The sequence below is a fragment of the Mesoplodon bidens genome (assembly GCF_964165515.1).
Source record: "Mesoplodon bidens genome assembly, chromosome: 12".
Lineage (NCBI taxonomy): Eukaryota > Metazoa > Chordata > Mammalia > Artiodactyla > Ziphiidae > Mesoplodon > Mesoplodon bidens.
Window position 1 is genome coordinate 3,874,980 of NC_138168.1, and position 14,093 is coordinate 3,889,072.

At 37.2% G+C, this 14,093-nt stretch overlaps 1 protein-coding gene across 4 annotated transcripts in view; it reads right to left on the reverse strand.

Moving 5' to 3' along the window:
- DOP1A (DOP1 leucine zipper like protein A) overlaps positions 1 to 14,093 on the reverse strand; it is a 110,661-nt gene that overhangs the window by 44,257 nt on the left and 52,311 nt on the right. For all 4 annotated transcript variants that reach the window (XM_081251436.1, XM_081251437.1, XM_081251435.1 and 1 more), the window contains 3 exons: positions 12,144 to 12,263; positions 10,311 to 10,425; positions 9,362 to 9,595 (listed from right to left, as the gene is read on the reverse strand). In XM_081251436.1, the coding sequence (XP_081107562.1) occupies positions 9,362 to 9,595; positions 10,311 to 10,425; positions 12,144 to 12,263 (469 nt within the window). The remainder of the gene's footprint in view (positions 1 to 9,361; positions 9,596 to 10,310; positions 10,426 to 12,143; positions 12,264 to 14,093) is intronic.

The window sequence follows — 14,093 nt, forward strand, 5'->3', positions numbered from 1 at the left end:
AACACACCAACATTCAAATTACAGGGGTCCTTGAAGAAGAAGAGAAAAAGAAAGGGACTAAGAAAATATTTGAAGAGATTATAGGTGAAAACTTCCCTGATATGGGAAAGGAAATAGTCAACCAAGTCCAGGAAGCACAGAGTCCCATACAGGATAAATCCAAGGAGAAACACGCCAAGACACATATTAATCAAACTATCAAAAATTAAATACAAAGAAAACATATTAAAAGCAGCAAGGGAAAAGCAACAAATAACACAGAAGGGAATCTCCATAAGGTTAACAGCTGATCTTTCAGCAGAAACTCTGCAAGCCAGAAGGGAGGGACATGACATATTTAAAGTGATGGAAGGAAAAAAACGTACAACCAAGATTACTCTACCCAGCAAGAATCTCATTCAGATTCGATGGAGAAATTAAAACCTTCACAGACAAGCAAAAGCGAAGAGAATTCAGCACCACCAAACCAGCTTTACAACAAATGCTAAAGGAACTTCTCTAGGCAGGAAACCAAAGAATAGGAAAAGACCTACAATAACAAACCCAAAACAATTAAGAAAATGGTAATAGGAACATACATATCAATAACTACCTTAAATGTAAATGGATTAAATGCTCCAACTAAAAGAAACAGACTGGCTGAATGGATACAAAAACAAGACCCATATATATGCTGTCTACAAGAGACCCACTTCAGACCTAGGGACACATACAGACTGAAAGTGAGGGGATGGAAAAAGATATTCCATGCAAATGGAAATCAAAAGAAAGCTGGAGTAGCAATTCTCATATCAGACAAAATAGACTTTAAAACAAAGACTATTACAAGAGACAAAGAAGGACACTACATAATGATCAAGGGATCAATCCAAGAAGAAGATACAACAATTGTAAATATTTATGCACCAACACAGGAGCACCTCAGTACATAAGGCAAATGCTAACAGCCATAAAACGGGAAATCAACAGTAACATCTTCATTGTAGGGGACTTTAACACCCCACTTTCACCAATGGACAGATCATCCAAAATGAAAATAAATAAGGAAACACAAGCTTTAAATGATGCATTAAACAAGATGGACTTAATTGATATTTATAGGACATTCCATTCAAAAACAACAGAATACAATTTCTTCTCAAGTGCTCATGGAACATTCTCCAGGACAGATCATATCTTGGGTCACGAATCAAGCCTTGGTAAATATAAGAAAGTTGAAATTGTATCAAGTATCTTTTCTGACCACAACGATATGAGACTACATATCAATTACAGAAAAAAATCTGTAAAAAAAACAAACACATGGAGGCTAAACAATATGCTACTAAATAACCAAGAGATCACTGAAGAAATCAAAAAGGAAATCAAAAAATACCTAGAAACAAATGACAATGAAAACACTATGACCCAAAACTTATGGGATGCAGCAAAAGCAGTTATAAGAGGGAAGTTTATAGCAATAAAATCCTACCTTAAGAAACAAGAAACATCTCAAATAAATAACCTAACCATACATCTAAAGCAATTAGAGAAAGAAGAACAAAAAACTCCCAAAGTTAGCAGAAGGAAAGAAATAATAAAGATCATATCAAAAATAAATGAAAAAGAAATGACGGAAACAATAGCAAAGATCAATAAAACTAAAAGTTGGTTCTTTGAGAAGATAAACAAAATTGATAAACCATTAGCCAGACTCATCAAGAAAAAAAGGGAGAAGACTCAAATCAACAGAATTAGAAATGAAAAAGGAGAAGAAGTAACAACTGACACTGCAAAAATACAAAGGATCATGAGAGATTACCACAGGCAACTATATGCCAATAAAATGGACAACTGGAAGAAATGGACAAATTCTTAGAAAAGCACAACCTTCCGAGACTGAACCAGGAAGAAATAAAAAATACAAACAGACCAATCACAAGCACTGAAATTGAGACTGTGATTAAAAAATCTTCCAGCAAACAGAAGCCCAGGACCAGATGGCTTCACAGGCTAATTCTATCAAATATTTACAGAAGAGCTAACACCTATCCTTCTCAAACTCTTCCAAAATATAGCAGAGAGCAGAACACTCCCAAACTCATTCTACGAGGCCACCATCACCCTGATACCAAAACCAAAGATGTCACAAAGAAAGAAAACTATAGGCCACTATCACTGATGAACATAGACGCAAAAATCCAACAAAATACGAGCAACCAGAATGCAACAGCATATTAAAAGGATCATACACCATGATCAAGTGGGGTTTATCCCAGGAATGCAAGGATTCTTCAATATACGCAAATCAATCAATGTGATATATCATATTAACAAAATGAAGGATAAAAACCATATGATAATCTCAATAGACGCAGAAAAAGCTTTTGACAAAATGCAACACCCATTTATGATAAAAGCCCTGCAGAAAATAGGCATAGAGGGAATTTATCTCAACATAATAAAGGCCATATATGACAAACCCACAGCCAACAGTGTTCTCAATGGTGAAAAACTGAAACCATTTCTACTAAGATTAGGAGCAAGACAAGGTTGCCCACTCTCACCACTCTTATTCAACATAGTTTTGGAAGTTTTAGCCACAGCAATTAGAGAAGAAAAAGAAATAAAAGGAATCCAAATCAGAAAAGAAGAAGTAAAGCTGTCACTGTTTGCAGATGACATGATACTGTATACCAAGAATCCTAAAGATGCTACCAGAAAACTACTAGAGCTAATCAATGAATTTGGTAAGGTAGCAGGATACAAAATTAATGCACAGAAATCTCTGGCATTCCTATACACTAATGATGAAAAATCTGCAAGAGAAATTACGGAAACACTCCCATTTACCACTGCAACAAAAAGAATAAAATACCTAGGAACAAACCTACCTAAGGAGACAAAAGACCCATAAACAGAAAACTATAAGACACTGATGAAAGAAATTAAAGATACAAACAGATGGAGAGATATACCATGGTCTTGGATTAGAAGAATCAACATTGTGAAAATGACTATACTACCCAAAGCAATCTACAGATTCAGTGTAATCCCTATCAAACTACCAATGGCATTTTTCACAGAAGTGGAACAAAAAATTTCACAATTTGTATGGGAACACAAAAGACCCTGAATAGCCAAAGCAATCTTGAGAAAGAAAAACGGAGCTGGAGCAATCAGGCTCCTGGACTCAGACTATACTACAAAGCTACAGTAATCAAGACAGTATACTACTGGCACAAAATAGATCAATGGAACGGGATAGAAAGCGCAGAGGTAAACCCGTGCACATATGGTCACCTTATCTTTGATAAAGGAGGCAAGAATATACAATAGAGAAAAGATAGCCTCTTCAATAAGTGGTGCTGGGAAAAGTAGACAGCTATATGTAAAAGAATGAAATTAGAACAATCCCTAACACCATACACAAAAATAAACTCAAAATGGATTAAAGACCTTAATGTAAGGCCAGACACTATCAAACTCTTAGAGGAAAACATAGGCAGAACACTCTATGACATAAATCACAGCAAGATCCTTTTTGACCCACCTCCTAGAGAAATGGAAATAAAAACAAAAATAAACAAATGGGACCTAATGAAACTTAAAAGCTTTTGCACAGCAAAGGAAACCATAAACAAGACAAAAGACAACCCTCAGAGTGGTAGAAAATATTTGCAAAATGAATCAAAGGACAAAGGATTAATCTCTAAAATTTACAAGCAGCTCATGCAGCTCAATATCAAAAAAACAAACAACCCAATCCAAAAATGGGCAGAAGACCTAAGGAGACATTTCTCCAAAGAAGATATACAGACTGCCAACAAACACATGAAAGGATGCTCAACGTCACTAATCATTAGAGAAATGCAAATCAAAACCACAATGAGGTATCACCTCACACCAGTCAGAATGGCCATCACCAAAAAATGTACAAACAATACATGCCGGAGAGGGTGTGGAGAAAAGGGAACCCTCTTGCACTGTTGGTGGGAATGTAAATGGATACAGCCACCATGGAGAACAGTATGGAGGTTCCTTAAAAAACTACAAATAGAACTACCATATGACTCAGCAGTCCCATTACTGGGCATATACCCTGAGAAAATCATAATTCAGAAACAGACATGTACCACAATGTTCATTGCAGCACTATTTACAATAGCTAGGACATGGATGCAACCTAAGTGTCCACTGACAGATGAATAGTTAAAGAAGATGTGGCACATATATACAATGGACGGTTACTCAGCCATAAGAAGAAATGAAATTGAGTTATTTGTAGTGAGGTGGATGGACCTAGAGTCTGTCATACAGAGTGAAGTAAGTCAGAAAGAGAAAAACAAATACCGTATGCTAACACATATATATGGTATCTAAAAAAAAAAAACAAAAAACTGGTTGTGAAGAACCTAGGGGCAGGACAGGAATAAAGACACAGATGTAGAGAATGGACTTGAGGACACGGGGAGGGGGAAGGGTAAGCTGGGATGAAGTGAGAGAGTGGCATGGACACATATACACTACCAAATGTAAAATAGATAGCTAGTGGGAAGCAGCCACATAGCACAGGGAGATCAGCTCCGTGCTTTGTGACCACCTAGAGGGTGGGATAGGGAGGGTGGGAGGGAGACGCAAGTGGGAGGAGAAATGGGGATACATATATATGTATAGCTGATTCACTCTGTTATACAGCAGAAAGTAACACACCACTGTAAAACAATGATACTCCAATAAAGATGCTAAAACAAAAACAAAAATAAAAACTAGAAATAAAATCTAATAAGTCTTCTATTTGAGACTGTATGAAGTGAAATTTCTTTCTGAAATATGTAAAGTACTATTTAAGTGTTTGCTATTAAGCTTACATTCTTCCAACAAGCAGTTACTGAACCGACATTATTTCCCACATTAGGTATTTGGAACAAAAGGAACTGTTTATAATCTAGAGGAGAAGAGACAATTACAGTATAAAGAAAAAATGAACTAGCTACTGAAGTAGAATAACTTCATCAAGCATATTTTATGGCTTAGTTTAAGTAAACAAAAGCTATACATATCACAAACTCCTTGGATGATTGTGCCAGAACATAATTTGAACTTGAATAAGATCACTAAAAAGTGATCTTATGGAAGATCACTGAAGATATACACACTAAATGCTCTGATGCTACAAAGCTGGGCCTCACCTGGTGTTCTCTGCCTCAGTGAATGACACCACCCTTCATCAAAACAGGAAGGCAGGAATCTAGGGGCGATTCTTGGTACCTTCTCCACCTCTCTTCCACACTTTCCTCACATCCATTCCAGTACAGCGGTCAAGGATGCTGGCCATGAGTCAGCTAAGAGTCTGCCACTTTCCCGCTTGGCAAGTCACTGAACCTCTCCAAACCTTGGCAAGTTACTGAACCTCTTCAAACCTTCTAATCTATGTAATTGAGATGGCAAATTCCCACATTTTACAGCTGCAATGAGGATTAAGTAAGACAGTGTAGAACCTGCCACTTGGTAAACCTTCAATAAATGTTAGTGACCACTCATTACCCTACCAATCCATTACTACAGCTTATTGATTTTTCCTCCTCAATACGTGGCTGATCCATCCATTTCTGTCTTTACTCCCCCATCTTGTAAGTACATGTTACCACCGCCTCTCATCTGCACTACTGCAGGTCTCCCCACACCCATTTCTGTTTCTCAGACCCATACTCCACACTGCAACCAGAGTAATTTTTCTTTTTTTTTTTTAACATCTTTATTGGAGTATAATTGCTTTACATTGTTGTGTTAGTTTCTGCTGTATAACAAAGTGAATCCGCTATACGTATACTTATATCCCCTCCCTTGGACTAATTTTTCAAATACACAAATGTGATTATGTCACTTGCTTTTCTCCCTTCGGTGTCTTCCCATTGCTCTGAAGATAAAGACTAAAAGCCTTAGTACAGTGAAAAGGCTCTGTAAGACTTGGCCCCTGACTGCCTCAGCAGCAGCATCTCCCCTCCTTGTCTGCACGGCGCTCCTTTTTGCCTACGAGTCTGTGCAAATGCTCCTTCCTCTGTCAAGGGCTCTCTTCTTCCTACCTCACCTGCCCGGATTCCTCTAGAGCTTCACTCAAACAATCCGTCCTCAAGAAAGCCTTTCGTGGCCCCCAATCTAGGTCTGATCACCCCTTTCCCACATTCCTACCACTCCATTCTTTCCTTCATACATTTATCACAACTATAATTAAATATGCAATTATTTGTTTAATATATGTCTCTCAAGCAGAAAGAAAGGGTCAGGAAGGGCAAAGTTCACCTAGGTGTGCCTAGTTCACTGCTGGATACATAGAGTGGGTGCTGAACAAAGAGAGGTTGTTTTCTCTATTTCAAAGGTAAGAAAACTGAGGCTCAGGGAAGTTCAAAACAAAACTCGCCCAAGGTCATAGCAAATAAACTTAGTAGGTCGAAGAGCTCAGATTAGATGATTCTAAACTTCAGCCTCCTTTCACCACAGCAGATGACTGTCTCTATAACAGCATGAGAACTTTTCACATTACAATGCCAAAGTTTAGAGGCAACAGAACTGAACTTGTCGATTTTTCTCCTTTGAAATTTATACATTAAAAAAAAATAAGTCTTATTTAAATGGTAAAATTGTCATTAGCTTATTATTATTTCTGTATTAATCTTTCTCATATAAGGATTATAAAACAATGGATGATATTACATTAATAGAATTCATGCTATAAATTCAGTTACACCTGCATACATTTATAACACTTAGTTGTATGGTCTATATTACGTAACTATAGTTCAAATTATTTTATAGTAAAATATCTTTCTGAAAATAGAAAGGAATTACATTTGGGTATAGATATCCAATACACTGATTTTACAAAAATGTACTAAGTACATGGAGAAAAAATTAGATTTATAATTTTTAAAAGAATCATTCCTTCAATTACAATTTCAAAAAAAGGAATACTGAAAATACTCTCAGCTTTCAAATATGATCAATATTAGACATCTCAGTGAAGATAATACCACTGTGCTTCAGTAAAAAATAGGAAAGAACATAGAAACCCCGGGAACAGGCAGGAAGACCAAAGGGTGGGAAGCATATCTAAGGTTAATCAACCATTATATTAAAAAAAGTATATTATTTAATTGTCTTTCATTTAATATGAATGGGTGTTCCCATTTACTTTACCTGTAACCACCAATAAAGTGCCTCCAGATGTTTTCTACATAGTAAATATTCACATATTTGAATATGCTATTAAGAGACTGCTAAGGTCCCTCCCCTACTTTCACTAATCTCATTCAAATAAAAACCAAACCAATAATAGCTAATATCTATTTTAGTTTTATTCCTAAGAAGATCCTAGAGGCATAAATTAAGGAAAAACAGCACAACAAAATGAACTGTCCAACAACAGAATCAATATCTCTCACATATAAATAGTAAGCAGGTAGGAAGGAAAATAAGACAGACTAGTTTTAGTTTATGTGGGATAATCCTGGGATATATTTAAGTTGTTTGAGGGTAATGTTCATTTCATACATGAAAAGCAATATATTTAGAAGGTCCAAGAAAAAAGTTCTAGGGTTAAGACTTGATGGAAAAGGCTGTATGAGATCATCCTGATAATGCATTTTGCCTGGCTGACAAAATTAAAAAGCAACTGAAAAAAAAGTAAGGGCAACTACACAACCACAGGATTTAGGTAATGAACTTATATGCTAGAAATTTTTAAATCTTTTTTTTTGACATAGTGCCCCTGTGCCTAAATTCAACGGAATTACATGATTCCGTGAATGTTTTTCATTACTATTTACTAAAAAGTACATGTAATATTATAAACCTGAAAGCTTTTAAACTGCTGATTTTTCCACACCCATTTCATAGGTGTTTAAATATGTTACTAGTGCCAGACATTAAAATTATAGTTGACCCTGAGCAATGCAGGGGTTAGAGGTACCGAACCCCTATACAGTCAAAAATCCACATGTAACCTTTGATACCACCAAAACTTAACTTCTAAAAGCTTACTGTTGTCTGGAAGCCTTACTGATAACATAAATAATATATTAAAACATATTCTGTATGTTATATGTATATCTATGTATATTTTATGCATTCATGACATACCTAACTTTTTCTTAATTTTTGTGATTTTTCTAGGCTATGTGGCTTGTCTGAGAGTTTTTTCAAATTGTCACATATCTCCAAAAAATTTTCCAATATATTTATTGAAAAAAAATCCACATATAAGTGGACCCACTTAGTTCAGACCTGTGTTGCTCAAGGGTCAACTGTGTTACAATTCTATTCAACATCATAAAGTAAGCATTAAGAATCTGGGGGCTTCCCTGGTGGTGCAGTGGTTGAGAGTCCGCCTGCCGATGCAGGGGGTATGGGTTCGTGCCCCAGTCCGGGAGGATCCCACGTGCCACGGAGCGGCTGGGCCCATAAGCCACGGCCGCTGAGCCTGCGCGTCTGGAGCCTGTGCTCCGCAACGGGAGACGCCACAACAGTGAGAGGCCCCCGTACCGCAAAGGAGAAAAAAAAAAAAAAAAAAAAGAATCTGGAAGACCGAGGAGAGCAAAAAGATTCTGGATTTCAAGAAGAACATGTCAAAAATTTAGTGTATATATATGAAAAGGACCAATAAAGTTTGTATTATAAACCTGCTGTTTAATAGGATAGTAACTAGCAACATGTGGCTATTAGGCTCTTGAAATGTGGCTGATCTGACAAAGAAACTACATTTTTTAATGCAATTAATTTTAATTAAAAATTTAAAAGTGATCCTTAATTTAGTTCCGAGAAAACTTTTAAGTATGTTTCGAACAAGCTGGGTATGTGAATTTAATTTTTCAAATGTAAATTTTACCAAATTAAGTATAGATCATGTACTTCTAATAAAAATTTAGTATTTGAATGTGCTGTAAGTATAAAATACACAGTGGAATTTTAAAGACAGTACAAAAAAGAATGTAAAATATCTGACTAGTATTTTTTATGTTACATCATTTTCTATTGATTGCATGTTGAAATGGTAATATATTAGCGTTAATGGGCCAAGTAAAATACAGTTAAAATTATGTTCACCTGTTCTATATATATATATATTTTTACTGTAGCTACCAGAAAATTTTAAATTATATATGTTGCTTGTGTTATATTTCTTTTGGCAAGTGTGGATATAGACAGTTAAATTGCACTAGAGCCATAAAAAAAGCCTACACGACAGTCTACTGCCACAACACTGGGAACTAGGAAAGACTGACGAATATTTAAATGAGTATGTGTTAAGTGATTTTAGTTAGCAACTGTTCTGCCTTGAAGAAATATAATTGGTCTAGTACCAAAAATAACAGCAAAATGTTACCTTTTTGTCTTCCCACTCCTTGACTGAGTTGTTCTGCCCACTTGGAAACTGCAACACACCTCCAGTGCTGGCAGATAACAGAGGAGGTTGAACCTTGCTAAGGATCTTTGAGCAGAGCCTGAGAGAATCTGTGAGTTCAGTCAAGTGCAATGTCTGGAGGTGGCTTGTCAGGGCAGATATCATCCTGAGCAGCAACTGGGGCAAGTGTTCTGTCTGGATTTCAATGTAAGTCTCCTGAAAATAAAAGCGAAGTGACAAAAGTTTATACAGTGTATAACTCCAAAGTTACGTTATTTAATTTTTAACTTATTAATATATAAGAAAAAGAAATAATTTTACTCATTTTATATGTACCATGCTCTTAATTAACATTGTATGGTCATTTATTATTAATGACGTAAAATTTCTATTCCCAAATACTCAATTATAAGTACTTCGAAGCATGTACTATAAAAGAACCCCAGTTTTATCTGTTACATTACTGAAATTATAACATAACAAAAGTGAATACAATCAGTTAAAAACAAAACAGGCTGAATGTCATACCTGACACAGCACCCTCATACTTCTAGTAGGCTTCAAAATGAGAAAGCAAAGAATTGAGGAGAGAAAAGGGGAAAAGATTTCCAACAGTCTTCATTTAATAGAATCATTAATGAATACAAATGCAGCATTAGACTATTATATACTAAACATGTAAGAATTCAATAACATGCAATTATGAAGTATATTCCATGTATTATATAAGAATTTTATATGTATTATATATAATGTATGTCAGAGGACAAAACACTTCAAAAATTTTATTTAAAATGCTATGCCAAAAGGGGGAAAAATCAAGTTAATTTTAAAAATGATATTTATTTGAAGATGCGGTCCATTTCCAAAATGAAATATTTGAACTACGTTATTACATTTCCTCAATATTTTTTCACCAAGGTGATCTTACCAAAGAAACTATATCCAACAAAAAATCCACCAGTAAGCAGAAATTGGTCAGCTGTAACTCAGATGAGTTGTTAATATCTCCAGGCCCAATCTGAAGTCTGGCATGCAGTGTCCTCCTAAAAGGACAAAATTCACTTTATCAAGTATCCTATCAAGTGATGACATCATTGTTTTTTAAATGAGTCATGTCAACATTGGGATGCACACGGTTAACTTCTTGTGATGAAGTATGTTCCCTTCCCCTAGGACACTACTGCATCTCTACACGGAAAATTCCCAAAGCAAGATTCCTAGGCTGAACCTCTCCCTATGACACCCATCCTGAACTTCCAAGTGTTCTGGGTGGTTCTATTTTGGACTTATTTCCTATTTCTCCCACTACAGATCTCATCTCCTAGTTAAAATGGACTATTTGCTGCTTGATTTCTAACCTCAGGGCCTTTGTTCATACCAACCTGCCCCCCTGGATAGGCACCCTCTCCCAGCCGCATTCGCTCATATCCAAATGCAGCCATCCTTCAAACGGTACCTCCTCTAAGAAGCCTCTTCTGATACAAGTAGTAGAGATTATTCCTCCAACAAATATGCGCATTAAATCACATTAATCCTATCTGCCCATACACTGCCCTACACTCTGAAGACAACAAAGTAAGAATATGCTACAGTCCCTAGCCAGCAAGAAATATAAGCCTATAGACAAATAACGTAACAATGTGATAGGGTAGGAGAAGTTGATTCTGATGGGAGATTTGAGGGAGTCATAGAAGGCTTCTGAAAGGGGGGTGACCTCTTTATAGGACCTTACCAGATGGGCTAGGGAGAAGAATATTTTAGAAAAAATAACATGAGTGAAAGCTCAGCAGCATCACTGAAGGCTCAGTTAATGTTGTTCAAGGAATAGTCCAGGTTAGCTAAAGAAGGGTATATGTGTATGTTTGTGAATGTGAAAACGAAGTGGAAACCTGGGCCAGGGCCAGGTGGTGAAAAGACACCCACAATTCCTCTACATTCCTACCACATCTTAGTCTCTCTCTTAAGGCACCCGTAACCTTTAATTTAATACAGTACTAGGAATATGCATGAGCATGTCTTACTTGTTCCTGCTGTGAGCTCTTTGAAGACAGGCACTGTCTATATGTCTAGCATAGTGCCTTTCCACTGGGTGCGCAGTAGCTGCTCAATGAGTAAGCAAGCAACTTTCTAAATCATTAAAGGGATTAATTTTATATTTTTAAGAGACTTCTAATCTCGAGATCATAAATGCTTACTTGTTGACTCTATGCTCCCAAGGCTTGAGAGGTTAATCTGCTGCTGAGAGAATTTGGTCTAGAATCCAGACAGAAATTCTACCCAGGTTCACTAGTATTACTGGGTTTTCAGAGCATTTTTTAAGCTTTATGACCTAAGGAGTGGATGATAATATGGGCTGGTTCTATGTTTTTAAAAACATAAAAGTGACCGAGGACTTCTTTGTTATTCAAAGTGAGAAGCATTTTGGGAAAGTGTGCTGAGGCACCAGCCACAAATTTGCTATTTTCTCTGCAACAAAGAAAAACTGGATTACTATAGATTGGAGAGGGAAAATCTTTCATCTATGCTGGTGACTGAATGACTCATCTCTAAACTCCTTTTCAAATCTAAGATTATACGATCAATGATTCTGTATTCTAGAGTGACATGTAGAGACAGATTATGGCCATTAAATGATAGTTGTCAGGAGTAGTAGTAAAATGTATAAAAGAACATTCTTTTCATTAAACTCAAGAACTTAAAAAAAAATAAAGACTGGCTTTGAATGCTATTAAATGAAAATGAATAAAACAGTTTAACGTACCTACAACATTCTTCAAACCAACGTGCAACATAATCCCACATATAATAAGGCTCAAAGGAATTAAAGAGAAGGTTGGCAGTTTTAATCAGTTCTGCTGTTTTCTTATTTTCCCTTAATTTACTAAAAAAAAAAGAAAAAACAAAAACTGATAAATATAACATCTACTTTTTCAAATTTAAATGTGAGTGGAATATTGTTAGGGGAGTACATATTCCTAAGTATTGGCTAGATAACTTGCTAGTGAGAATATTGCAACAAATGGTTTTTTTTTTTTTTTTTTTTTTTTTGCTGTACGCGGGCCTCTCACAATTGTAGCCTCTCCCGTTGTGGAGCACAGGCTCCAGACGCGCAGGCTCAGCGGCCATGGCTCACGGGCCCAGCCGCTCCGCGGCATGTGGGATCTTCGCGGACCGGGGCACGAACCCGTGTCCCCTGCATTGGCAGGCGGACTCTCAACCACTGCACCACCAGGGAAGCCCAAATGATTTTTATCTACTATCACTTTATCACTTTATGTGTAGTTATTTTTCCAAATTTGAGTTTTCATAACTCAAATGTATGATCAAGATCAGAAATTAACCTTGCATAAGAAAAACAGCTGTGCTTCTAGCAGAACAGGAAGTTCTTTTTTTTTTTTTTTGCGGTACGCGGGACTCTCACTGTCGTGGCCTCTCCCGTTGCGGAGCACAGGCTCCGGACATGCAGGCTCAGCGGCCATGGCTCACGGGCCCAGCCGCTCCGCGGCATGTGGGATCTTCCCAGACCGGGACACGAACCCGGGTCCCCTGCATCAGCAGGCGGACTCTCAACCACTGTGCCACCAGGGAAGCCCAGGAAGTTCTTTTTGAACTATTTTGAGAGTCTGATGGTGAATTTGGCATTAAATTCCTTTGTTTCCCTTGGCACATATAAACTGAGTGGTGATTTTTTTTTAAATTAATTAATTAATTAATTAATCTTTGGTTATGTTGGGTCTTCGCTGCTGTGTGCGGGCTTTCTCTAGTTGTGGCGAGCGGGGGCTACTCTTTGTTGTGGTGCACAGGCTTCTCATTGCGGTGGCTTCTCTTGTTGTGGAGCATGGGCTCTAGGTGCACGGGCTTCAGTAGTTGTGGCATGCGGGCTCAGTAGTTGTGGCTTGCGGGCTCTAGAGTGCAGGCTCAGTAGTTGTAGCACATGGGCTTAGTTGCTCCGCGGCATGTGGGGTCTTCCTGGACCAGGGCTCCAACCCGTGTCCCCTGCACTGGCAGGCGGATTCTTAACCACTGCGCCACCAGGGAAGGCCCGGTGATTTGATTTTGACAGCCTTGATTCTGAAAGAATTTTGTCTGCTTTCCTGTACTATTCAGGATTTGTTTGAGAAAGGTTAAGTTTATCTTGGTGAGTTTCAATCAAATTATTATTTTTAGCTTGAAAAACAATAACAACAAAAAGAAGTAATACTGTCAATAGCCACTCTCACTGTAATTCCATCAGGGAAAAATAACTTCGTTATTTCAAGTGGGAGCCCTCTAGCCTATTAAATACCCACTTAAGTACCATCTCCTGTCACCCTTCCTAACAATTAAAACAATTATTTTTCTATATAGTGATGTACTGTCAATACAACTAGCATGTTATAGCACGAAAAGCTAATTAAATATTCTATGGACAAAATAAATTATCAGGCAGTGTACAGAATGCAACAGAGTACAAGGTTAGTCAACATTAACTGCTCAAACAAAAATCAGAGGGGATTATATTTATCAGAGATCAAAAACTGTCTTAAAAAGTCTAAATATATAAAAGTATGCTTTAGGAAAGCCCAGGTTATCTCCAAAGTGTCACCAAGGTGACACTAATAAAATGCAAAGTGAGAATTCCCTGGCAGTCCAGTAGTTAGGACTCTGCACTTTCACTGCTGAGGGCCCAGGTTCTATCCCTGGTCAGGGAACTAAGATCCCACAAGCCATG